General features: G+C 43.5%; 1 protein-coding gene across 1 annotated transcript in view; it reads left to right on the forward strand.

The window, feature by feature from the left end:
* LOC141607862 (uncharacterized) overlaps positions 1-26,054 on the forward strand; it is a 60,665-nt gene continuing 34,611 nt past the window's right edge. The window contains exons 1-4 of the mRNA XM_074427210.1: positions 1-7; positions 766-1,538; positions 1,848-1,883; positions 2,656-2,997. Of these exons, the coding sequence (XP_074283311.1) occupies positions 1-7; positions 766-1,538; positions 1,848-1,883; positions 2,656-2,997 (1,158 nt within the window). The remainder of the gene's footprint in view (positions 8-765; positions 1,539-1,847; positions 1,884-2,655; positions 2,998-26,054) is intronic.

A 26,054-nucleotide genomic window follows, 5' to 3' on the forward strand; every position in this document is an offset into this window, starting at 1 on the left:
ATGGAAAGTCGTTCATGATGGACAAGAAAGCAGCTGAGGATGATGCACATGTTATCACTGGTACTTTTCTTGTTAACGGTATTCATACCTTTGTTTTGTTTGATTCGGGGGCGTCTCAGTCGTTTGTATCTTCGAGTCATGTTAAACGGTTGGGCTTGAGGGTATATGAGTCTGTAATTGAGAAATTTTTTATACCTTCGGGTGAGTCTGTATCATGTGGGAGGTTGTATAGAGATGTGTCTATGATAGTTGGGCAAGTTGATCTACCTGTAGACTTGCTAGAGTTTCCTTTTGACGGTTTTGAGATGATAGTCGGGATGGATTGGTTAGGAAAGTATAAAGCTAAGATAGACTGTCATCAAAAGAAAGTGTCTTTAAGAGGTCCTAAGGGCGTTAGTGTGTCTTATCGTGGGTTTCTAGTCAAACCCAAAGTTAAGTTGATTGCAGCTGTCACCTTGAAATCTTATCTGAGGAAGGGATGTCCTTTGATCTTGTGCCATGTGAGAGATGACCGGATAGAGAGTCCGACAGTTGATCAGATACCAGTGGTGGGAGAGTTTGCAGATGTTTTTCCAGAGGAGATTCTGGGGTTGCCACCGAAGAGGGAGATAGATTTCACCGTTGAGTTGAAACCAGGGACGGGGCCAATCTCTAAGGCACCATATCGTATGGGTCCTAAGGAGATGGAGGAGCTTAGGAAGCAGTTGGATGATTTGATAGAGAAGGGATACATTAGACCTAGTGTATTGCCGTGGGGAGCACCAGTTCTTTTTGTAAAGAAGAAGGATGGGAGTCTGAGGTTGTGCATAGACTATAGAGAGCTGAACCGAGTGACGGTGAAGAACAAGTATCCTTTGCCAAGGATAGATGACCTGTTTGATCAGTTGAGTGGTGCATCAGTCTTTTCTAAGATTGATTTGAGGTCGGGGTACCATCAGGTGAAGATTAGAGAGGTGGACATACCAAAGACAGCTTTCACGTCGAGGTATGGCCATTATGAGTATGTGGTGATGCCGTTTGGGTTGTCTAATGCACCGGCAGTGTTTATGGATTTGATGAACAGAATATTCAGACAGTTCTTGGACCAGTTTGTGGTGGTATTTATCGATGACATCTTAGTCTATTCTAAGACTAAGGAGGAGCATGAAGAGCATCTGAGGATCGTGTTGCAAACTTTGAGGGAGCATGAGTTGTATGCTAAGCTGTCCAAGTGTGAGTTCTGGTTAGAGAAAGTTGCTTTTCTGGGGCATGTGATCTCTAAGGAGGGAGTGGCCGTGGATCCGGCGAAGATTGAGGCAGTGACTAAGTGGGAAGCACCAAAGAATGTTGCTGAGATTAGGAGTTTCTTGGGTTTAGCTGGATACTACAGACGGTTCGTGAAAGATTTATCCAAGATAGCTAGACCTATGACAGCGTTGATGAAGAAAGAGAACAGGTTTCATTGGGATGAGAGTTGTGAGACGGCGTTCCAAACATTAAAGGAGCGTTTGACCACAGCTCCTGTCTTAGCATTGCCTGAAGGGAGCGAGAACTTTGAGGTTTATACAGATGCCTCAAAGAATGGGTTGGGATGTGTGTTGATGCAGAATGGTAAAGTGATTGCCTATGCTTCTAGGCAATTGAAGCCTTATGAGGAGAACTACCCTACTCATGATCTGGAGTTGGGTGCGGTGGTGTTTGCTCTAAAGATTTGGAGACACTACCTTTATGGAGCAATCTTTAAGGTATTTTCTGATCACAAGAGTCTCAAGTACATCTTCACTCAAAAGGAGTTGAACATGAGACAGAGGAGGTGGATGGAGTTGATTGGCGATTATGACATGGAAATCATCTACCATGAAGGGAAGGCCAATGTAGTTGCTGATGCTTTGAGTAGGAAGATTGTACATTCTCTGTGAGATGAGGTAGCGAGGTTTGGGATACATATGATGCAGAAAGGAGATGCCATGGGTGATATGACAGTACAACTTGAGTTTTATGAGGACATTCGAGGTAAGCAGGCGTTGGATCCTAAGATAGTTGAGTGGAGAGCCGGAGTAGAGAAAGGGACAGTGTCCCGATTTTCTATTCATACAGATGGTAGTTTGAGGTTCGATGGTAGGTGGTGTGTCCCTAATGATGAGGAGTTGAAAAAGACTATCATGACAGAGGCACATTGTACACCATACTCAGTACATCCAGGTGGTGACAAGCTATACAAGAATTTGAAGAAAACGTTTTGGTGGCCTGGGATGAAGAAAGAGACAGATGAGTTTGTGTCCCGTTGTTTGACATGCCAAAGAGTTAAAGGGGAACAGCGACGACCACAAGGTAAGATTCAGTCTTTAGAGGTACCTGAGTGGAAGTGGGAATCCATTTCCATGGATTTTATTGTGGGTTTGCCAAAGAGTCAACAAGGTAACAACATGATTTGGGTAATAGTGGATCGACTGACCAAGTCAGCTCACTTTGTTCCAATGAAAGATACATGGACTAAGGCACAATTGGCTATGGCCTATCGAAAGAACGTGCTTAAGTTACATGGAGTCCCTAAGGACATCGTGTCTGACAGAGATGCGAGATTTATATCAAGGTTTTGGAAAGAGTTGCAGGAATCGTTGGGAACAACTTTGAAGATGAGTACAAAGATTTCATCCTGCGACAGACGACGGACAGATCGAGAGAACAATCAAGACTCTTGAGGATATGTTGCGAGCCTGTGTGATGGATTTCGGTGGTAGCTGGGAACAGAGGTTGGACTTGATAGAATTTTCTTACAATAACAGCTATCACACTAGTATTGGTATGGCACCGTTTGAGTCTTTGTATGTGAGGAGATGTTGGAGTCCAATCTGTTGGGACGATAGTGCTGAGGCAGTGGTTTTAGGACCAGAGATGGTGCATGAGATGGTGGAACAGATTAAGATGATCAGGGAACGGATGAGGGCAGCTCAAGATAGGCAAAAGAGTTATGCAGATCTACATCGCAGGGACATAGAGTTTCAGGTTGGGGACAAGGTTCTTCTGAAAGTGTCTCCTATGCGTGGGGTTATGATATTTGGGAAGAAAGGCAAGCTAAGTCAGAAGTTTATAGGGCCTTATGAGATCTTAGAGCGAGTTGGGGAAGTTGCATATCGTCGGCTTTACCAAATGCGTTAGAGAGAGTGCATAATGTGTTTCATGTATCGCAGCTGCGGAAGTATGTGAGTGACCCGTCACATGTGTTAGAGGCAGAGAGCTTAGAGCTAGATGAGTCTTTATCATATCTTGAGGTACCTAAGAAGATTCTTGACCGGAAGGTTAGGAAGACTAGGAGTGGTGAGACAGTTTTGCTTAAGATCCTTTGGTCTAACCACGAGACTGAGGAAGCTACATGGGAGGCAGAGGAGGCCATGAGAGAGCGTTACCCTTTCCTTTTTGATCAGGTATGTATGGTTACGGGGACGTAACCTTGTTTCTTTTAGGGGGGTAGGAGATGGTCGCGAAGAGTTTTTAAGAGTTTTTATACCTTGTTTATGTTGTGTCGGTATGTTTGTTGTGGTTGAGTCGGGTTGAGTTTGGGTTAGTAACATGTTTTATGTTGATTTTTGTTTTGGTTGTTGAGTCGGGAGTGTTGTAGTGTGTGTCTTTGTTTTGTTGTGGTTTGAACTTCGGGGACGAAGTTCTTTTTAAGGAGGGAAGACTGTAATACTACGGATTTGTGAGTCTCTGGGTACTCTATCGAGTAGGCCTTACTCTGTCGAGTAAGGGTGTGTTGCGTCTTATAAATAGTTTCTGACTTGTTGGGTACTCGATCGAGTAACGTAGATACTCGATCGAGTAAGGGGGCACTCGATCAAGTACCTCAGCTACTCGATCGAGTAGCCAGTTTACGGGGGATGATTTGTCGGGTTTTGTTAAAAATGCGATTAAGTATATAATAACTTCCGTCACTTTTCTTTAAACACTTTTAAACCTAATTACTTTCAAAAAGAGAAATCAAACTACGTTCTTCGCTTCAATCGCATTGTTGGCAAATCCCGGAGCTTGGAAGGTCGGATTTTACGTTTCTTTATACCGTTGTAATCCTTGCGTCGAGGGTAAGATCTATGTGCCTTTTTTATAGTATTTCATTAAAGTTGGTTAAACCCTAATATTGGGAATTGGGGGTTTTGTTGTATTTTGTGATTGGTAGTGATTATATGTTTGTATGTTAGGATGAGGATTCGTAGAGGAAGCGTTTTGATATCACCGTGAGATCGTCGATTGTGTTGTGCTTTCCGGTAGGGTTTCCCTACTCGATTAGTCCCATGATGTGTTGATTGGTGTTTGTGATTGTTGAATATTATCATACTCGTATTGTGACGGTTGTTGGCTTTGATTGTTGGTTGTAGCCGTGATTGATTGTATCTGTCTGTTCTTCGGGTGCATCCCTGGGCCGAGTGGAGTCACTTGCGGGAGTGGCTTCACGCCCATGATTCGCCTTCTGTGGAACCCGCCACAGAAGGGATGTGCACATTAATGGATTTGGGTTTATCGCTCGATGGAGATGAGCGGGGCTTAGATGGGAACGGCTGCGGTCCCCCACTGGCGGCAAGGAGTGACCTGTTGCGATGGGAACTCTGGCAGGGCTACACACTTTAGTGTGTAGTCAGGATTGTGGAGTTGGGTTTGGAGTTCGGAGAATATCTGTGATGATTGAGCTGTTTGTTTTACTGTGTTGTTGGTTTATATAAATTGTGTGATTAGTACTGACCCCGTTTAATGCTTTAAAAACTATGGTGATCCATTTGGGGATGGTGAGCAGTTATTGAGCAGGTATGAGTCGAGTTACTGGGATAGCTGGGATGTGCCACCGTCTGATGATAGAAGTCTTCCGCTGTAGCTTAGTAGTTTAATAAACATTTCAGTTAGTTGCTAGACATTATGTTTGAGAACTTGTATTCGTATTTTGGTTTTGGTTTTGGTTTTGGATTGTAACCTTTCGCTAAAGTATTACTATTTAAATGTTGTTTCGTTATTGTCTATTTGATTATCATTGCCTCGGGTAACCGAGATGGTAGCATCCTTATATCTGAGTGGTCCTAGTAAGGCACTTGGAGTATGGGGTGTTACACCAAGTCTATGGTTGACACTGTAGATACCCAGTATCTGTCGAGTCTCCAACAACCACCCGATGATTATCGGACTACAACATGCTTAGGAATCGCAGCGTTTGATCGACAGTTTGTGTACAACTTTATGTCGGAAAACTTAAAACAATTTCGAAAATAAAACATTTCAAAACTTTTCAAAAGTACCTTGAGTGTTTAATGCATGACGATGGGGTCGCAATGAAACTAACTAGAGTCAAAACCGACACCGGACCAAAAACCGACTCAAATTTCAAATCCCGACTCCAACAACCAGTCAAACCGAGTCAAACACAAAAAAACAAAACCATTCAAATGTTTCTATGTTAAGATTTTACCGGAATCTTACATAGTCAAGTACCAAACATGTTCATCCAAATCCTAGACTAAAATAAATCATGATTGCACTTGTGTCAAAGCGACACGATACCTCGAAGACGTGATACATGGCTCGCGCCTCTTTCAGCAGCCCAGGTGGCCACGTCGCTCAAAACTCACACAACCACTCATTCTCCTATAAATACACCTCAAATGCAACCATTTGAGAGTTACACGAGCGTCCGCCCCCTCTTTTCTCCCTTAAATTTCTAGACTCGCCTTCTTAAGTCACAATCCGACACGTGTTTACAACCTACCGATCGTAAACACAAGCCTTACACATTGTTTGGTACCGTCATCGTGCATTAAACCACTTGGCCGACCATCTCGACCACTACACCATCACTAAACTTAATAAAACACTCTTTTACTTACCAAAACGGTTTTAAACCGAGTTTTCCGACCAAACGAGTTGATACACTTACGTCGATTTCTCGCCATAAGCCTAGCATGTAAGTATGAGGGTGTAAAAATTTTCTTTTATCATGCTTTCTGATACTGTCGTTTAGTACCAAAAATAAAATACCTAAGTTACTACTAACAGAAGTCAGCGGTAAGTAGGGTCGATCTCCACAGGGAGGCGGTGTACTATCTATTTGTCTATTTATCTGTCTAATGTCACGATGGGGGTTTTGATTGATTTAACTAAACTAGAGGTTAAGGCAAGGGAAATGAATAAGAGAATTAACAGTAAGAGAAGGGAGTATGCTAAGAGTCGGTCCACCGTGGCAGCTATCAGATCTTAAACTATCGGGAATACTAAGGCGATTAGACTATTGATAAGAAGAGCTATGGTCGTCACCTTTCGGTCCTTAAACCGCCCTAGAGCGTAAACAGCTTAACTTTCGCCCTCACTGCAATACCCTATTGTAATTAAGCAAGCCTTCCCTTCCAATCTTTCGATCTAGGTCGGGGTTAACTAAATTTATGGTCTCCTGCATGCATTCATTCGACCGGATAACAATTAAATTGCCTAATACAATTCCTATCGCAAGACTAATCTATATAAGTCAGTTAAAACATTGCTACCACGGCTTCCCTAATCCTAACATACTAAGGAAATTAGCTCGACATGGAGTAAATAAGAACAATAAATAAAGAGGGAGAGGGAATAATAAACATTAAATAAAAAGAGAGAAAGGAGAGAAGAAATTACTAATATAAATGATCCGGAAAACAAAGTAGAACAAAAGTAACAGTATATGAGAAAAATGATAAGAGACCGGGGAAGAAGAGAGGAAGGCGTCCCGTATATTGATCCCCTTTGATTTATATATAACCTCAAAACATAAAACCTAATCTAAACTTCACGTGAATAGAGGCCCAATAGCTTGTAACTGCTCGATCGAACAATTAAGTCACTCGATCGAACAGTTCCTGCGTCTGTTTACTCGATCGACCAAGAGAAACTGCTCGATCGAACAGTTCTTCCGTCTGTTCACTCGATCGACAAAGAGAAACTGCTCGATCGAGTGGTTCCTGGTTCCAGCTCGTGTTGGTCTTGTAGTTTGGTCTTTGACTTGTCCTCTTAGCTCCCGAAATAGCTTCACGCATCCCAAGACAGCAATATTTCCCGCTCCAAATTATCTCTTCCTCCAAATGCATGCAAAACGGACGGTAAATGACTTGATTTCGCTACTTTATGGCTCATTCCTGCAAATAAGACAAGAACTTCCAAAGTATGCAATTCGGGGCATTTCGTAGCATAAAACCACGATAAAAGCATAGAAATACGTGCATAAAATAGGCTAGAAAGACTATATAAAATGCACGTATCAAATCTCCCCAAACCAAACCTTTACTCGTCCCCGAGTAAACTAAATGCAACTAATGGAACTGAAAAGATAACTCAGAGCTAGCTACAAATGCCCACTTAAGCCAATTTAATGCAAGCAAACTAACACTTATAGCAAGACAGTCAAATGCAAACGAGTTATAAGATGTTTATAAAAGTAGTGAACAAATCGACTTTGCAAGACCTTTAATAATGGACTCTCACGGGTCACTCTTCTCTCATGAAGCAAAGGGTAAGCAAATGAATGTAAGAGAGAAGAAGAAAAATAGTCGCTCACCTAGACTACGACCCACATAAACATGCATGCAACTAATATGATAGACAATTCTAGCTACCGTACATACATTCCAACCAAACAAGGTCCTGTCACAAACGGTAGGGGCTTACAAAAATATGGTAAAGTGAGGCAATGGGTAGGAAAAGGCAAAACATTTATGGGAATGTGGAGGTATAGGCGGCCAAGCTAGTACCTAAACAAAACCATATATCAACATCCGTTTCCAACTCAATTATGAACTAAGCACAATGCCCTTCATTTGGCATAAAACTCACCAAACCGAACCAAACATACTCCTCAAATGATAATGATAAAGCATAGGAGTGAAAACCGTCTCAACAAAACAACATCTTTTTTTTTCTTCCTTTTTCTTTTTCTTTTCGGTTTTTTTTTCTGATTTCTTTTTTTTTCGTTTTCTTTTTTTTTCAACTTCTTTTTCACGTCTTTTTTTTTCTCATCAACCTCCTTTTCTTCATAAATTACCAACTCCAAATCAATATGATATGAGCCAAACTTGATACAATAGACAATATACCGCAAAACAATCTAAACTAGCTTGACAAGGCAGGCTAAATTTGGATGTAGCTAAGGGTCAACTGGCAGATTTGGCTAATATGGAGTTTATGGGTAAAAATGAAAGAAAGGGAATATGTAAGCACCTCCCTGCATGTGACACCAACCACTAACCCGAATGTATGACGGCAAAAAGCAATTGAATTTTATATATGTGCAAATTGATGATACATGATATGCAAGGAGTAACTACTCACAATCCTACATGAAACTGGTCACAAATGACACCAGTTTATAAGGCTCTAAATCTTAGAAATTATAAGTAGGTTGCCAAAATTTAAGGTCAAGTCTATATGTTCAGCTAAATTAAACATTAACTCGTAGATTATGCAATAAGACAAAGCTAAAAGATAACAGTTTATTGCAAGGCTTTAAGCAAAAAGACAGATATAGTGCAATATCATCATAGAAATCTACCATTCCGACTCAACTTATATGCTAAAATTAAACGTGAAATTTTTGAATTTATTGAATTTTTTGAATTTTTATGAAATAAATAACAATGCAAACAGAAAATTAAACGTGATAACTGAAATGCAGTAAAAACAACATGCAGACATAGATATGGATGCATAACCTCCCCAAACCAACCCGTACAATGCCCCCATTGTACCAAAACATGAAAAGGAAATGCAAACTGAAAGGAAAAGAGAGTAAATGCGGAAAAACTCACAAAATGCGCGAATAAGGGGACCTCCCCAAACCGACCATGAACATGGGAGGTTGCTAAAGTCCTGAAAACCGTCTCAGGAAGCTAATCCAAGTCAACACGTGAAAGGGCATCCAAAACTACTCGATCGATTTGGAATAGTGGTCGATCGAGTGGTTCTCTAATCTGCAGGTGGTCGATCGAGTGGAAAATCTGCTCGATCGAAGGGAATTCATCACTACGATGACTCGATCGAGTAGACAAACTACTCGATCGAGTGCTCCTCAATGTAATTCCTGCAAGACGTAATTAAAACAGCCCGCAAACTAACAAGACAAGCATACTGAGATACTCTATGGTATAAAACCATTTATTACAACTGAGATTGAAATAAAAATGCAAAATAAAATCTCCGGGTTGCCTCCCGGGTAGCGCTAGCTTCAGACAGGTCCCAGCTCGACCTTCTTTTTCTTCGAGCCTTTATGGTTAATCACAATCAAAACAGCTCAAAGCGCGCAGCAACCTGTCAAATAGCTGCGCATGTGCTACACAACAGCATAAGTAGCACCAAAGTGGAATCAAGAAATAGGAAATGAAATTAAACAACCGTGTGAGTCTAACAAATTTCCTATGTGAGCTCCTAAATTTATCCACATAATAAAGGAGCGCGGGAGCAATAGACGATATATTGGGGCTCCGTCTCAGATTAACAATTTTGTGATGATAAAGACGGTGAAAAGGCATTAAATTGAACGACCTACTAGGAAGGGGCAAAGCATTAGAATGCAAAACATAAGTCAAACGAGGTAATTCACTATTTAAACAAACAATAAACAAATTACCGTTCAATACCTCAGGTTGATCACTCTCAACGACGGAATCATAGATAAAAGAATTCATTACCTCTTCCGTGCTAGGAATGATTACCGACTCAGCTACCTCCTTGTCACCCTCCTCAGTGGAATTCAGCCCGTAAATCGCAGCCTCAAGTGCATCCAGCTCGGCTTTGAAAAGGGGAGACTCACCGTATCCATTATTATCATCAAAATTGTCGTCTAAAACGACCCCAAGTAACGCATCGATGCTCCCAATGGCCAAGCCAGTCGATCGAGTAGGATAGTCACTCGATCGACCAACTTTCTTCTGAATTCCACTCGATCGAGCAGCAATTTCTCTCGATCGAGCTGCTTCTCCTGGAAAATCACTCGATCGACTAGTATTAGTCACTCGATCGAGTGATTCCTCTGTCTGTATTGAAATCTTCGCGTGGGACAGTGAAATATGATAGGAACTCGTCATCCGAGTCATAGAGGTCATCCTCAGCATTGGGCAACACAGTTTTCTCAGGGGAGAAACCGCTCTCAGCAAGGTATACCTCTTCTTCTTGCATCTCAGCTGCTAACTGAGCAAACTACAGACTCGAGCTCACGGAATCGAGCGTCCATATTTTTATTTCTCTCTTGCATTTGTGATACAAGCGTCACCACTGAATATGTCAACTCCGCGATCTCTTCTAGCTCCATCTCAGCTGCTATCTGAGCAACTACAGACTCGAGCTCAAGGAATTGAGCGTGGAATTGTCCATTAAAATCTTGCTGAGCTTGCACTTGAGATGCAAGTGTCTCCAAATAAGATTTCAGCTCCGCAATTTCTTCTTCTTGTATATCTGGAGGGTCTTGTTGCGGTGGCCATTGATAGGGTGGATGTGGCGGCACAACTACAGCTGCATTGTGCTCAGCAGGACCACATCTCCCACAGCAGATCACCGGCTGTTCCATATAATGGGACATCGGTGATGGGTCAAAGGTACTCAAGCCTTCCCTTTGACGGTCTTTCACCTAGAGCTGTCTAGGTAGTACCTGTAAGGCCTATCAAAACAGCAATAAATAAAAGATTAGAACGCCCTCAAGGGAAAAATCCCCTGAGGCTAGAAACAGATAAAATTAAACGAATAAATAAATAGATTGCCTCCCCGGCAACGGCGCCAAAATTTGATACTGTCGTTTAGTACCAAAAATAAAATACCTAAGTTACTACTAACAGAAGTCAGCGGTAAGTAGGGTCGATCTCCACGGGGAGGCGGTGTACTATCTATTTGTCTATTTATCTGTCTAATGTCACGATGGGGGTTTTGATTGATTTAACTAAACTAGAGGTTAAGGCAAGGGAAATGAATAAGAGAATTAACAGTAAGAGAAGGGAGTATGCTAAGAGTCGGTCCACCGTGGCAGCTATCAGATCTTAAACTATCGGGAATACTAAGGCGATTAGACTATTGATAAGAAGAGCTATGGTCGTCACCTTTCGGTCCTTAAACCGCCCTAGAGCGTAAACAGCTTAACTTTCGCCCTCACTGCAATACCCTATTGTAATTAAGCAAGCCTTCCCTTCCAATCTTTCGATCTAGGTCGGGGTTAACTAAATTTATGGTCTCCTGCATGCATTCATTCGACCGGATAACAATTAAATTGCCTAATACAATTCCTATCGCAAGACTAATCTATATAAGTCAGTTAAAACATTGCTACCACGGCTTCCCTAATCCTAACATACTAAGGAAATTAGCTCGACATGGAGTAAATAAGAACAATAAATAAAGAGGGAGAGGGAATAATAAACATTAAATAAAAAGAGAGAAAGGAGAGAAGAAATTACTTGATATAAATGATCCGGAAAACAAAGTAGAACAAAAGTAACAGTATATGAGAAAAATGATAAGAGACCGGGGAAGAAGAGAGGAAGGCGTCCCGTATATTGATCCCCTTTGATTTATATATAACCTCAAAACATAAAACCTAATCTAAACTTCACGTGAATAGAGGCCCAATAGCTTGTAACTGCTCGATCGAACAATTAAGTCACTCGATCGAACAGTTCCTGCGTCTGTTTACTCGATCGACCAAGAGAAACTGCTCGATCGAACAGTTCTTCCGTCTGTTCACTCGATCGACAAAGAGAAACTGCTCGATCGAGTGGTTCCTGGTTCCAGCTCGTGTTGGTCTTGTAGTTTGGTCTTTGACTTGTCCTCTTAGCTCCCGAAATAGCTTCACGCATCCCAAGACAGCAATATTTCCCGCTCCAAATTATCTCTTCCTCCAAATGCATGCAAAACGGACGGTAAATGACTTGATTTCGCTACTTTATGGCTCATTCCTGCAAATAAGACAAGAACTTCCAAAGTATGCAATTCGGGGCATTTCGTAGCATAAAACCACGATAAAAGCATAGAAATACGTGCATAAAATAGGCTAAAAAGACTATATAAAATGCACGTATCACTTTCATTTGTTTTATGACTATAACATGCAAAAACATGCATAACATGGTCCAAAACATGAGAAGAATGAGCCAAAACCGGACTTTTGGTTGAGGCAGAGGCTACTTACGTAACAGATAGGCTCGCGCCTAAAGGACCCTGCCCAGCCTTAAGTCCAAACCGTGTTTGGTCTCTTCATCTCCTTTATTTTCATATTTTTAATCGTTTTTACCATTTCAAATATTTTCAAACCATTTTCTTACAAGTTTTAACCATAAAACATTTTTCACCCTTGGTTCCTCATACCATGACGGTTTAATCCGTGTTTCGGTGATAATATTTGGTTAATTAAAATCAAAAGGTATTTTAAAGCCTTTTATTTCATTTCTTCACATTTTGGAAGGTATTTTAAAGCCTTTCATCATTTCTTTGCATTTTCAAAACAAATGTATTAGTCACCAACACAAAGTCATCCTTGGTTCCACATACCATGTCGGATTTTAATCCGAGTATGATGATGAATGTTGACTAATTATATACAAATGAACTTAAAATAATAAGTTCATAATCATTTTCAAAACTATTCATGTCAAGCTTGCAAAGTCGAACCCGACATCGAATATTGTCAAAACAATGACGATTATTCAAGTCTCGTTCCTCAAATCAATACAAAAGCGGTCTAAACGGTCTTTTCAAAACAAAACGGGTTCAAATACCCATTCTTCAACACGTTTTATAAACGTTTTTCAATGGTCAGAACACGTCTTCCATCGTTGACTGACCCGCGCCTAAACAGGCCACTCCTTTTTCTATTTTTCAAACCAGGGGAGACCCTCTTGCATCGCCAACAGGCTGCGCCTCTTCTGGCTGCCTGATGCAGGGTCTGTCCCCTTTTCCAGCACTAGTCTAGGACGATCCCGACTTTGGTTAACCCAAATACAGGACGGATCAGATGACTAACTTGCTCATTCAAACACCGTATTTGCAAAATGCCTACTAAGATAAATGGATCACGTTATGCATCATGAACCTAATTTGGTAAATGGATGTTTAATTTCCGTCTTGCATGCAAATCCACATTAAATCCAACTTGACATCTTATACTTGATACTTGGATTAAATCAACCGACATAGAAAGCTCTCACATGTTAGGGTTAAACCAATGGATGCGCATTCATGCATTTAAACCGTTTTATCAACTTTTGCATTCAACCAACCAAGATCGAACAGTAGAGGCCACTACCGCGGGCGGGATTGGGTGTCTGATTAAAGGGCTTCTCAATACGTACCTTCACCTCTTACTCAGAAACTTTGGATAGTGGACAACCTTATCCAGGGCGTACGAGAGTCATTCTAGAGATAGGATGCTAAAGAGGGACGATTCCTTATCTTTAGTACCTATGTCAAACACTGCTTTGTGCTTCTTTTGACCGAGGTATAAATTGGATTCGAACGGGTTCCAAGCATCCCACAAATGCTTGGTGGCGATTCCGAACATCTCTAATCGTTTCGAGACCCTTTCCGAGACGAAACCGACCGATCTAAAACGATCCGGTCGAAAGCATTTTTACGCCGCCGAGCGTGGCTTTCAAAAGACCGCTATACGTCCATAGATTGGCTTGGCGTGTAGGTGGCTATGTCCTTAGATTGGTGACTCCACTGGGGAGAACTAGGACACTTGTGTCTTTGTGATCCCTAGATGGTGAGACTTGAACGAGGTCTTTGTTGGAATGCATTAATTGATATTACGGTCACGGTCGGGTTCCTTGTCCGGGCCCACAACCTAACCCTTTTCGACCAATTGGCTCGTCTCGTCGGCGTGAGTTTTCTCATCCCCGCGTTTCGAATCCCGATTGAGTCAAGCATACCGTTAACGATATACATTTCTGTTTCGTCAAAGAGCTTTCATCACCTTCGAGCACGAGGCTAGGGCACCCTCCTTACACATTTTGTTTGGATTGGTATTCCTCTCGCAAATCGGGGTTTGATTGCTTGGTGTGTAACCCACCCTTTTAAGCCAATACCCGTGTCAGCATTATGCATAATATCATGAAACTGTGAGTGCTTATGTGCTATGTGATCATAAGTCCTTCCGTGTCATTTTCAAACTTTCAAAAACACCCTTTCGCGCCGTTATAATGGTCATTCCAAACCTCGGTCTTTCGCCGATCGTTGCTTTTCAACGCGCCTTTCTAGGCCGTCGTAATGACGATTTTTAAACCCGGTTTTTATAACCATTTCAACACGCCTTTCTAGGCTGTCGTAATGACGATTTCCAAAACCCGGTTTTTATAACCATTTCAACACGCCTTTCTAGGCCATTGTAATGACGATTTTTAAAACCCGATTTTTATAACCATTTCAACACGCCTTTCTAGGCCGTCGTAATGACGATTTTCAAAACCCGGTTTTTATAACCATTTTAACACGCCTTTCTAGGCTGTCGTAATGACGATTTTCAAACTCGGTTTTTTTACAACCACTTCAAAACACCTTTTTACGCCGTTATAATCGCCGCGTCTAGACACGGATTTTAACCCGTTTCGCGCCGACAATGGCTCTTTCAAAACCCCAGAAAAGCACACACCCTTTTCTCAAGACACTTTCGATATCCCAAAGACCATGCACCGTCCCCGAGACCTTTTCAAACATTTCAAACTCGATTTTCAAAACATACAATTTTGAATTTCAAAAACCGTCTTGGGAAACAGTACATTGTTTTCCGAGCCGACTCAAACTCAAACCGTCTTTTGCAATTAAACTTAAGACGACCTTTCAACTAGACCGACTTGCGGAGATCCCTATCTTCGGAAGCCGTCCATAAAGCGACAAACGAATCTTTTTAAAAGTTTATATTTTCGAAAACTTCAGTCCACCATTCCAATTCCACCTAGTGTCTATCGAGTCGAACCAAACGTACTTATGGGTCTTTACTTATGAGCCGTCTCACCACGAGAGTCGTCCAACGGCGTCACGCCACCACGTTGGACACGAGTCGGAGTCCGGTCAACACCGTCACGTTATAAATCGAGTCAGCACCGAGGTACCACACACGGTCATCCTCGTCTTGTCGAGTCTGATCTTTGTTTCGTCCTTTGTGTTGTCTGCGTTCAGTCTTTGAATCATGTCGGATTGAATTGTAATGTGAGCCGTTTCTCTGCCTCAGAACCATGGCCCTGTCTTCAACTTCGTCCAACAACAATGACAACATAGATGTCATAACTGCTCAGCTAGCCAGCCTACTCACTGCTCTTAAGGTCACTCTGGATCGTGTCGAGACCCGTATCGACACCCTGAAAAACAAGGAAACTAGAGAACACAACACTCCACCCTTGACTGAAACTGAGAAAAGGCTCAAGCTCCTGGAAGAACAACTCCTAGCCCGGGGTAACAATATCCACCTTGAAAACAATTGAAGATTTGAACCCGTTAGGGATCAACTACCTGACAACTTTACCCTGGCTGATGTGCCCAAATTCAAGGAAGTGGAGGACCGACTCAATCACATCCGAGCCTTCAAAGACTACATGGCCATAAAAGGGGTTAAACAGAAACTTTTCACCCGGATCTTTCCATCATCCTTGGAACCGATCCCTCGCCAATGGTACTACTCCCTTGACCCAAAGAACCTCACTACCTGGGATGAGGTTGCAGTTGAATTTGCTAAGAAATATGCCGACAATGTCGAAATCAAGCCAATACCCGTACTCTTGAGGTCTTAACCCAAAATGATAAGGAGGGATTCACCGAATTCTTGACCCGTTGGAGGAGAGTAAGCACTCAGTTGGTCAGCAAGCCGAGTGAGTCAACTTTGGTGGAAACGTTTGTCAACAATCTCCGACCGGTGTATGCCAACTTACTGAGGTACTAAAACATCAAGACGTTCCAGGATCTGCAAATCCTTGGAACCCGCATTGAAGACGACCTCCGAAAGGGTGTCCTAGCCAAAACCACCGGTAGAGGCTACCAGGGATGCACATCAACCGGATCTCGCCCTTATGGTCAAACGAACAAAATTGACGAGGTCAACCTCCTCGAGCCAACCGCCAAGAGAGCTGAACGCCCTCAAAGAGTGTTCACCAATATAGGGTCAACTTATGCAAGCGCCCTGAAAAGGCTTATGGACCGAGGGAAGTTACAGCTGATCGGACCCACTCCAGATCCGTCTGATGCTAAGAAATCCCACTTCTGGAACCCTAATGCCTACTGTCAATACCACCAAGGGAAAGGTCATGACACAGAAACCTGTTTCAAGCACAAACATGTCATTCTGGACATGATCGAGAAAGGGAAACTACCTTTGCCTCCACCGACCAAACCAAACAACAAGACAAACCCTTTGGAAATCTATGCTATCTCCGACGATGAGCCGACCTTGGACTGCTCACACCTCATCTCACCAATTGATGACGAGGTGAATGCCTTGGAGAAGGATGCCTCTGACGGGGTATTCGTGTTCAATGCCGCAACTATGCTTGCCATGTTCCAACAAGTTGAGGAAGTTATAGCCAAACTCTCCGAAAGGATTACCCGACTTGACGTCGCCTACCGACGACTGATTTTCAATCCTCCAACACCACGCCCGAAGGAGGGTCCCCCAAGCACCCAAAACTACCCTCACCAGGAAGGATTGCTCCCGCGACCATTCTGGCATGCACCTCACAATAATCACTCCCACAATAATCAACCTTACAAAAACTACCCTCACAAAAATTACCCTCACAAAAATCTCCCTCACAAAAATTGCCCACCGAGGAATACCCCTCCAAGGTACCCTCGGGATCCCAAAATCAATGGTATCTGGAGAGATGATGTTTAGGATATCTATATAGTCCCAGGGAAAGAGAAACGGGCAAAAGAGATCGGTCATTATACCCGGTCCAGACGCTCCTGTAAAAACCCGAACAATTCAACGGTCGCTCCAACTACGAATGACCAAACTGTCCCAGACACGGACACTCAACCCAAGGCTCCCGAGAATTCGATCCTCAAACAACTGAAGAAAGCAAAAGCCGATATTTCAATTTGGCAACTGATCGCCACATCCTTCGAGCATCGGTAAGCTCTACAACAAGCCTTGGGAAAACTGACTGTGCCCTCTACTTCCTACCCCAAAGAAGCAGTGGCACACGTGACAAGGGATGTCCCCTACCTGAACAACCCGGTCATCTTCTCTGACGAAGATATCCCTCCCTTCGGAGCCAACCATAACCTGGACCTATACATCACCGTACAGTGCCTCAAAAAGAATGTGCCTATGGTTCTTGTGGATGACGGATCCACGGTAAATGTCATTCCCCTCAAAACAGCTCATAAACTGGGTATTAAAGAAGCTGACTTCGTCCTAACATAACAAGGAGTACACGCTTATGACGGCACTCGTCATAAGGTCGCAGGGCTTATCACTCTAACTGATACGTGCATTTTATATAGCCTTTTTAGTCTTATTTTGCACGTATTTCTATGTATTTTTATACCGTTTTGTATTGCAATATGCCCCGAATTGGCTACTTTGGTTTGTTTTGTCTGAATTGCAGAAATGAACCTGAAAGTGGTGAAACCGTACTCTTTTCGTCCTATTTAGCACCCGTATTGAGGAGACGAGAGTGTTAGAGCGGGAATTATGCCTTGGAGTGCGTGAAGGGTGGTCAACGAAGCAGTCAGAGTTAACTCGATCGAGTGGTTTGGAGGACACGAGAGGTCGATCGAGCACTTTTACTTATTCGATCGAAATGCTGGATTTTGGAGTTCCTCGATCGAGAGGTATTTTGGCTCGATCGAGAGGATTAGCTGATGAAGACCTCGATCGAGTGGTTTTATATCACTCGATCTAGAGGTTTTTGTTATTATGCGGGCTTAGTGACCCGTGATTAGTTTTATTTCGTTAAACCTTTTATTTTCCTATTTAAGCTTTCGCTAATTAGGTCATTAGTACGCTTTTTCATCTGAGAACTCTCTAATCTTTCCTTTATACTCTTTACTGTAAACTTATTCTCTTTCTCTTTAATCTCTTGCTTGGATACTGGATTGTTCTTTACGCCGGATTGCTTGATATTGTAATCATTCTTTCCTTATTGATCTTAATCTCATTGTTTCTTTGCTTTAATTCTTGTTTCTCCCTTAATTATTTCTGCCCTAATTCTGTTTATGCTTAATTATTGTTATTTCATCATGCCTTCAATTAGTATGCCTTATATTATTATTGTTGACATCATTAGTAATATGAGTAGCTAATTTCTTTTATGTCGGGATTAGGGAATCCATGGTAGGATTGTGACGATGTAGCGAATAGACTAAATGATTTATTTGTGAGAACCTGTACCCATAGCAATTTAACTGTAATACCGACTTAGTTGAGTGCACGCTTCTAAGTCACCTTTAATTTGGTTAAATTTACTCCTGGATCGGAAGATTGGATTAAATAGACCTACTATGAACAGTAGACTACCCTAACGAGGACGGAAGTTAAGTTAGTGGAAATCTAGGATAGAAAGTGGACCGGAAGGACTTTTCCTGTATCCTTCTCACAGTAGATTGTCTAGACTATTTGCAGCTGAGTCGATAGACTACCATGGTGAACCGAAATCCTGGCATGCTTTCTCTTATTTGATCATCTTTATTATATTTTCTATCTTTATTACTCTTATTTAATCTCTCTTTCCTTTAATCCTTGTTTAGTTAGAAATCAATAATCAAACCCCCCATTTTGTGACCCTAACAGACGGACCTTTAACAGATATCTTGCTTCCCTGTGATCGATCCTGCTTATCACTAACTTCTTTGTTAGTTTTAATTAGGTTTATTTTTGGTACAAAACGACAGTATCACTAATCGTTGCAACCAGTCCACTGGAAAGGCAAACCAGTTTCTAGGTAATCGACATCGACGCCTCCTTCAACATGCTTCTGAATCCATGCCGTCAAGGCGGTTACCTCCACCCTTCATCAGAAAATCAGGGTCTCCTTCAACGGGAAAACGATCACGATTCCTGCTTCCCCGATCAAAGCCATCATGAAAAAGGGAATAGCCTCCCAAGCCATCGAGGAGGACGACAACGAGATGTGGGGATTTCAAGCTGTGAATGCCCTAACTTATGAATCATCACCTCTGATTGTGACCCGTTTGCCAACCTCACAGTCAACCACATTCTGATGCGCCAGGGTTACTTCCCGGGTTTACCCCTCAATCCGTTAAAGAGCACCTTACGTCTCTTGAAACAAGCTAAGGTCCTCAACATCCCCTTCGGGCTGGGCTATGAACCCACCAGTGAAGATATCCAGGAGATAAACCTCCTAATTCGGAAGCGCAAAAAGTACGGAGTTATCCTCCGTCCCTATCATCTAACCCTCAATGGATACTTTGTCCCCGAGGGAGAGTCCGAGCTATACCACGGCTTTCCGGAGCCGATATATGACTTTATGGCCAAGGTCAGGTACCCGGGTATAGAAGTCTTCCAGGAAGGCTACTTCATCGCCAACAACACCGAAGTTACATCAACCGAGTCTAAGTCGTCCCCATGCCTTGAAGGACAAGCTATCACTCTCCTCTTTGGAGAAGATAACAACAAGCACCTCGACTATGAGGACATCATCAACATTGCTCTAAAGGACAACCAGTTTGATCCCACCGCCTTAATCTCTAATACTGACCCAGAGAAAGCTACACAGGGCTGGAGGAAAACTGTCAAGTGGACCGATTGCCAAGGCCGCGTTCTCAAGATCATAACTGGAGAAGGCCCTATGTTCAAAGAGGGAAGTGAAGAAGAGTCTGAGTCAGAGTCTGTCTTAGCTCCTAACGCTCCTGATGTCCCAGTCAAGGTCCCATTCCCACTGTTTTATCACAAGCTTGTGGCTGCTTCAGAGGCTGAGTCAACTAGGGTCGTCCCCACTCCCATGGAAGGTGACAACCTGGAGCCTGTTCCAGGGGCCACCTCCTCTACTGTGTCGCCTCTGACCGACCATGAGATGTCTGTCCTATCCGAGCTTTTCGCTCGAGTCAACTTAATGAACGCTATGTTTGCTTATGACTCGTCTCAATTTAACTACAATGCAATTCTGAATGACTATGAGGAATTTGACTTGAGTGACTACCCACCTCACTTAGCCAAAGAACTTGACAAACGGAAAACCAGGAACCCTATCATTGAGGAGACTGAACCTATTAACGTAGGAACCGACAACGCACCTCAAGAACATAGGATAGGGACAACCCTTGACCCCTCGGAAAGACGACAATTCAATGACCTCCTACACGAATACAAGGACTTATTCGCCTGGTCCTATAGAGATATGCCTGGGATTGACAGGGAAATTGCCGAGCACCGGATACCCATTAAGACCGGAGCTAAACCCGTGAAGCAAAAGCTGCGCCGAATGCGCCCAGAGTGGGCCCTGAAAATCAATGAAGAAGTGGATAAACAGTCCAAGGCCGGTTTCATCAAAGTGTCTGAGTATTCTGACTGGGTGGCCAACATTTTTCCTGTACCAAAGAAAGACAGGAGGATTCGGGTTTGCATCGACTTCAGGGATCTAAACAAAGCGAGTCCAAAGGACGACTTCCCTTTGCCACATGTTGACATTCTGGTCGACAGTACCGCCGAGCACGCCCTCCTATCATTCATGGACGGGTATGCTGGGTACAACCGGATCAAAATGGCTGAGGAAGACATGTACAAGACTGCATTCACTACACAGTGGGGTACACATTGCTATACGGTCATGCCTTTCGGTCTCATCAATGCCGGAGCAACCTATCAAAGAACCGCTACCACTCTCCTACATGATATGATTCACAAGGAGGTAGAGGTATATATCGATGATATAATTGTCAAGTCAAGAGAACGGGACGTCCACATCAACGCCCTTCGGAAATTCTTCGCTCGTCTGCGAAAATATAACATAAGACTAAATCCTCAGAAATGTGCATTCGGGGTCACCTCCGGAAAACTCTTGGGACATGTCGTCAGTAAAAGAGGTATTGAGATTGATCCAGCCAAAATCAAAGCCCTTCAGCAGATGCCTCGGCCTAATAACGAGAAGGATATTCGGGGAATTCTCGGTCAGGTTCAATACATCAGCCGCTTCATAGCCAAGCTCACCATGATTTGTGAACCGATCTTCAAGAAACTTCGCGCCTCCGATCACACCGATTGGGATGACGACTGTCAAAAGGCCTTCGACAGGATAAAGGAAATCCTATCCAAGCCTCATGCCACCTCAACAAGGGATTCCCTTATCCCTATACCTGACTGTCATCGACACAACCATGGGAGCAATGCTAGCACAAATAGTCGACGGCGAAGAACGAGCCATCTACTACATCAGCAAGAAATTCATCGAGTATGAGACGAGGTACACCCAACTGGAAAAGACATGCCTTGCCCTAGTATGGTCAACAAAGAAGTTGCGACATTACATGCTCTGCTACACGGTTCACATCTACTCCAAGATGGACCCGGTCAAATACATCTTCGAAAAACCCGTACTAAACATAAGGCTGTCTAGGTGGACACTCATGCTATCCGAGTTTGACCTCAAGTTCGTACCCCTCAAGGCTATCAAAGGAAGGACCGTCACCGATTTCCTGGTGGAGAATCCCGTCAACGAGGATCCAACGACCGACACATGGTCACTTCCTGACGAGGACATCCTTTGTGCCGACACCGACGCATGGGACCTATACTTCGATGTTGAATCTAAACTGAGAGGCTTCGGAGTAGGAATCCTTCTAATATCACCAGAGGGAGAACATGTTCCGATCTCGGTCATGCTAGACTTCGCCGTCACCAACAATGCCGCCGAATATGAAGCATGCCTCATCGGCCTACAAGCGGCCATAACACTTGGCATCAAAAGACTGAGGTTCCACGGTGATTCCTCACTCATCATCAATCAGGTGTCCGGATCATGGAAGATCTAAAGTGACAACTTAGCTCCCTACCGAGCAAAAATCAATCAAGAGGCAGAGTTCTTCGACCAAGTCGACTACTTCCACTTGCCACGAGAGGAAAATCAATTTGCTGATGCCCTAGCAAAACTTGCCGCGCTCGTCAACATACCTGACGACATGACATCGATTCCCCTATGTGTCGAGAGAAGGAGCGAGCCAGCTCACATCTGTGCCATCAACAACGACGAGGAAAACCATGTCGAACCCTGGTACCAAGCCATCCTCAACTACAAAACCAAAAATGAATTCCCTCCTAACTCTGATCCAAGAGGACAAAGAGCCATCCGTTTACTTGCATCACAATTCATGATAAACCAAGACCAATTATACAAAAGAACACCCCCAAAGGATTCTCCTCCTTTGCATTGACCATCACAAAGCCAAAAAAGTCATGGGAGAGATCCACGACGGAGAATGTGGCCCTCACATGAGCACAATTATGCTGACCCGAAATATCATGCGGTTAGGCTACTACTGGACCACCATGGAAGCCGATTGCCGTGACTACGTCAAACATTGCCACAATTGCCAAATCTTCGCCAACATATAACACATACCACCATCCCTTTTATACACCATGATATCACCATGGCCTTTCTCAACCTGGGGCATCGACATCATCGGAAAAGTCAACCCGATAGGCACTAACGGGCATTTGCTTCTTCCTCGTTGCCATCGATTATTTCACCAAATGGGTAGAAGCGCAGTCATATGCAGTCTTGACCGCCAAACAAATGGCCAAGTTCATCCGAAACAACATCATCTGCAGATATGGGGTACCCCATGAAATCATCAGCGATCAAGGCTCTCACTTCCGGGCGGAAACACAAGCCTTGCTGGACAAATACAAGATCAAACGACATCGATCATCCCCCTACTGTCCCCAAACCAACGGAGCGGTGGAGGCAGCAAACAAAACTCTTGTCACCATTATCAAGAAAATGCAAGACAACTACCGCAATTGACCGAGCAAACTCCCATTCGCACTTTGGGGATACCGAACCTCCATTCGAACACCGACAGGCACCACACCCTTCTACCTAGCATACGGTATGGAGGCGGTTCAGCCGGTAGAGTTAGAGGTCCCATCTCTACGCATCCTACTGGAGAGTCAAGTTCCTGAGGCGGAATGGACCCGTCGAAGGTATGAACAACTCACACTTCTAGACGAGCGGCGGCTCAACACCTTGTACAACGTCCAACTATACCAACGACGTATACAACGGGCATTCAACAAGAAGGTTAAACCTAGGAACATTAGGGAAGGCGACTTGGTCCTCAAGTCGGTTCGAGCACCATTACCCGTCGATCCGAGAGGGAAATTCAACCCAATTGGGCCGGGCCATACCTGGTCAAGAGAATACTTTCGAGGGGCGGAGTGAGACTGAGTGACCTAGACAGGGAGGATTTTACAAACCCGGCCAACCTAGACCAACTCAAAAAATACTACCCTTGAACCGTAGTAACCAACGACCTCACCCTAGTTTTACAACTAGCGACCACCTTAACCCTTTCAAGTCAATTTCCTCAACGTGTTCTGATTTGAAATTGCATGTTTTATCGAGTCTAAGTTGCGGCACCTTGCCCGTTTCGAATGCCCTTTGATCTGTCAAAGGCAACAGCCATTTTCACTCAAACAAAAAAACCCTTGAACTACGAGCATGGTTTGATTTCACCTCTTTAGGTGGATACGTAGGCAGTCCTTCTTATACATGAGGGATACAACCACAAAACCTAATCAAAATTTACAAAACATCCCGAACTACGATCATGGTTTGATTTCCCCTCTTTAGGTGGATACGTAGGCAGTCCTTTCCTACACAGGAAGGATACAACCATCCCCATCAAAAAACATATTCCCTTATGTTTACCCACATACAAAAAACATCACCCATATCAACTTTCAAAAAAAAGAAGAGGAAAAAAAACGGGAAAAACATTTCCTTTCCCCAAAAAATACAAAAAAGAAGCCTTTCTCCCTTCCTACAGAAATCCCATTTCCCGAGTGCAAATGTTTAGGACAATTCAAACCGAATTGCCTTTACAAAATGGATGGAAGAAACAAGCGTTCACAATTTTGACACAAGCAATCCTCTTATTTAATTAATAATGGGAAGGATTACAATTTCAAAAACAAATAAAGCTCGGTAAGTCTAAAACTTGTCAAAGCTAAGGTGTCGACTAAAGCACCTCACATAATAAAACTAGCAAAAAAACACACAATACATAGCTAGTACAACATAATAAAAACTCACAACACTAATACAACATAATAATAAAATGGGTAATGGAGGTCTTCACTCTTCCATTCTACCCTTGCCTTTTTCCCTCGTGGTACAGCTTCCCCTTGTTCTTCTTGTTGGCCCGCCTAGCTTGAACTTCCTCTTCGGAACGGATCCTCAACGGATCTACAACAGCGACGGCCCCCGGTCTCTTGCAAGACACCATGTTCGGCCCAAAACGAGCCCATACACGGCCTACCACATCTTTAGGACCCGAGCTTCTCCTCTTTGGTGGCCTCATCGCATCCGGGCTAGCTCCATCGACATAATCCTCAAAGAAGGCACGGTTGGCCTTGCCAACCTCTGGATACTTCAAGTCAATGACCTCGTCCTTACGAGATTTGGACCTCTCGTCCAAGGTTGGAGTTCTTGATCACTTGACATAAGCGGGAGTCACCCATGTCGTGGCAACGGGGTTTGGTACCTCCCAAAGCGTCCGAGTGGCCCACCATCTTTCAAAGACCTCCACAAGCTTAGAGTTCCGAAAAAACATTCTCTTGGATAAGGGTATATTGAGCAGGCACTTTTTGTTCACGCCCCATTTGCCTCCTGAGCCTTTCAGGGTAAATGAAGGAAGCAACCTTCAAACCCACCACCATCAAAGAAAGAGGACTAGCACCCGAAGCGGGCTACCCCGTGAAGGACCTCAAGTGTCACCATGGAACCACCCAACGGATATGAGGACCACCCTCCTCCGCCAATCTCGCGGCCCAATAGGCCTCGGTGGAAGCAAAACTATCAGAGTATAACTTCTTCCTCATGGTAAGGTGACGGAAAGAATAAGAGGAAGAATCAACCGGAGGCTCTACATACCTTATCCTCTCCAATAGCCACACTTGGAGGATCCTTGGAGATCCAAATGAGGGAGCCTCTCCACAAGAACCCTTCTTGTCCAAAGCTTGGATGACCTCGCCAAGCACCAACCATGATGGATCTCTACCATGCTCCATTTGCTCAACAACATGCACGAGGGTCATGCTACCATAGCATTTTGGCCCCTCCTTCTTCAAAGCATCAACAAAGAGGTATGCATGGACAAGGCAAAAGGCAAGAGCCCTTCTCCTAGCCACCTCTAAAACAGTGGCATCCAATCGGTTTGAGAAAATGTTGATAAGAGCCAACATATCCACACCATGAGGAGCAAGGAGGAAATTGACTTGGCTTGTTGACAAGCCCAACATTGAACGGAATTTCTCCTTATAACACAACCGAGTCGGAGGAAGCACCGAAACACAACCCGGCCACCCACCAATGGCTCCTACTTCTTCGGCAAGAGGACAAATTTTGCCTTTCGGGAAAACAAAAACATGATATTTCGAATCCCAAAACCGAGATCATGCTTCAAGAAATGAGGATTGCACCTTGACTTAACGAAGCACCAACAATTGACCAACTCCCATGCAAACGAGTTGATACTTTTCGGGATGCGACAAATCCCGGCACCATTGTCGCAATGCATTCTCAAAGGCATCCATGAATATTTTTATGGAAGAAGAAGAAAGGTTTTGTAGAGATGTTTTTCTTGTTTTGGATGATGAAACAATGAAGCACAAACATCCCTATTTATACAAAATAATCAGCGCCTTTTTTCCGAAAAAAGGGGATGCTGACTTCTATCGTTAAGCTACTCGCGCCTCTTTAGGCCTGTTCTCAGGATTCCCACCTTGAATTGTCCCTTTCAAGTTGTGTTTTCTCCTGACACCTCAAACCTCCCGCCGGAATGCTCGCGCCTCTTCGAGACAGTCCAAGACGTTTTGTGTTTTCTCACACTCAAATTTCCTTGTTTTTGCGTTTTACGAAATCCGA

The sequence above is a fragment of the Silene latifolia genome, chromosome 10 (genome assembly GCF_048544455.1).
Source record: "Silene latifolia isolate original U9 population chromosome 10, ASM4854445v1, whole genome shotgun sequence".
In the NCBI taxonomy this organism is placed as follows: domain Eukaryota; kingdom Viridiplantae; phylum Streptophyta; class Magnoliopsida; order Caryophyllales; family Caryophyllaceae; genus Silene; species Silene latifolia.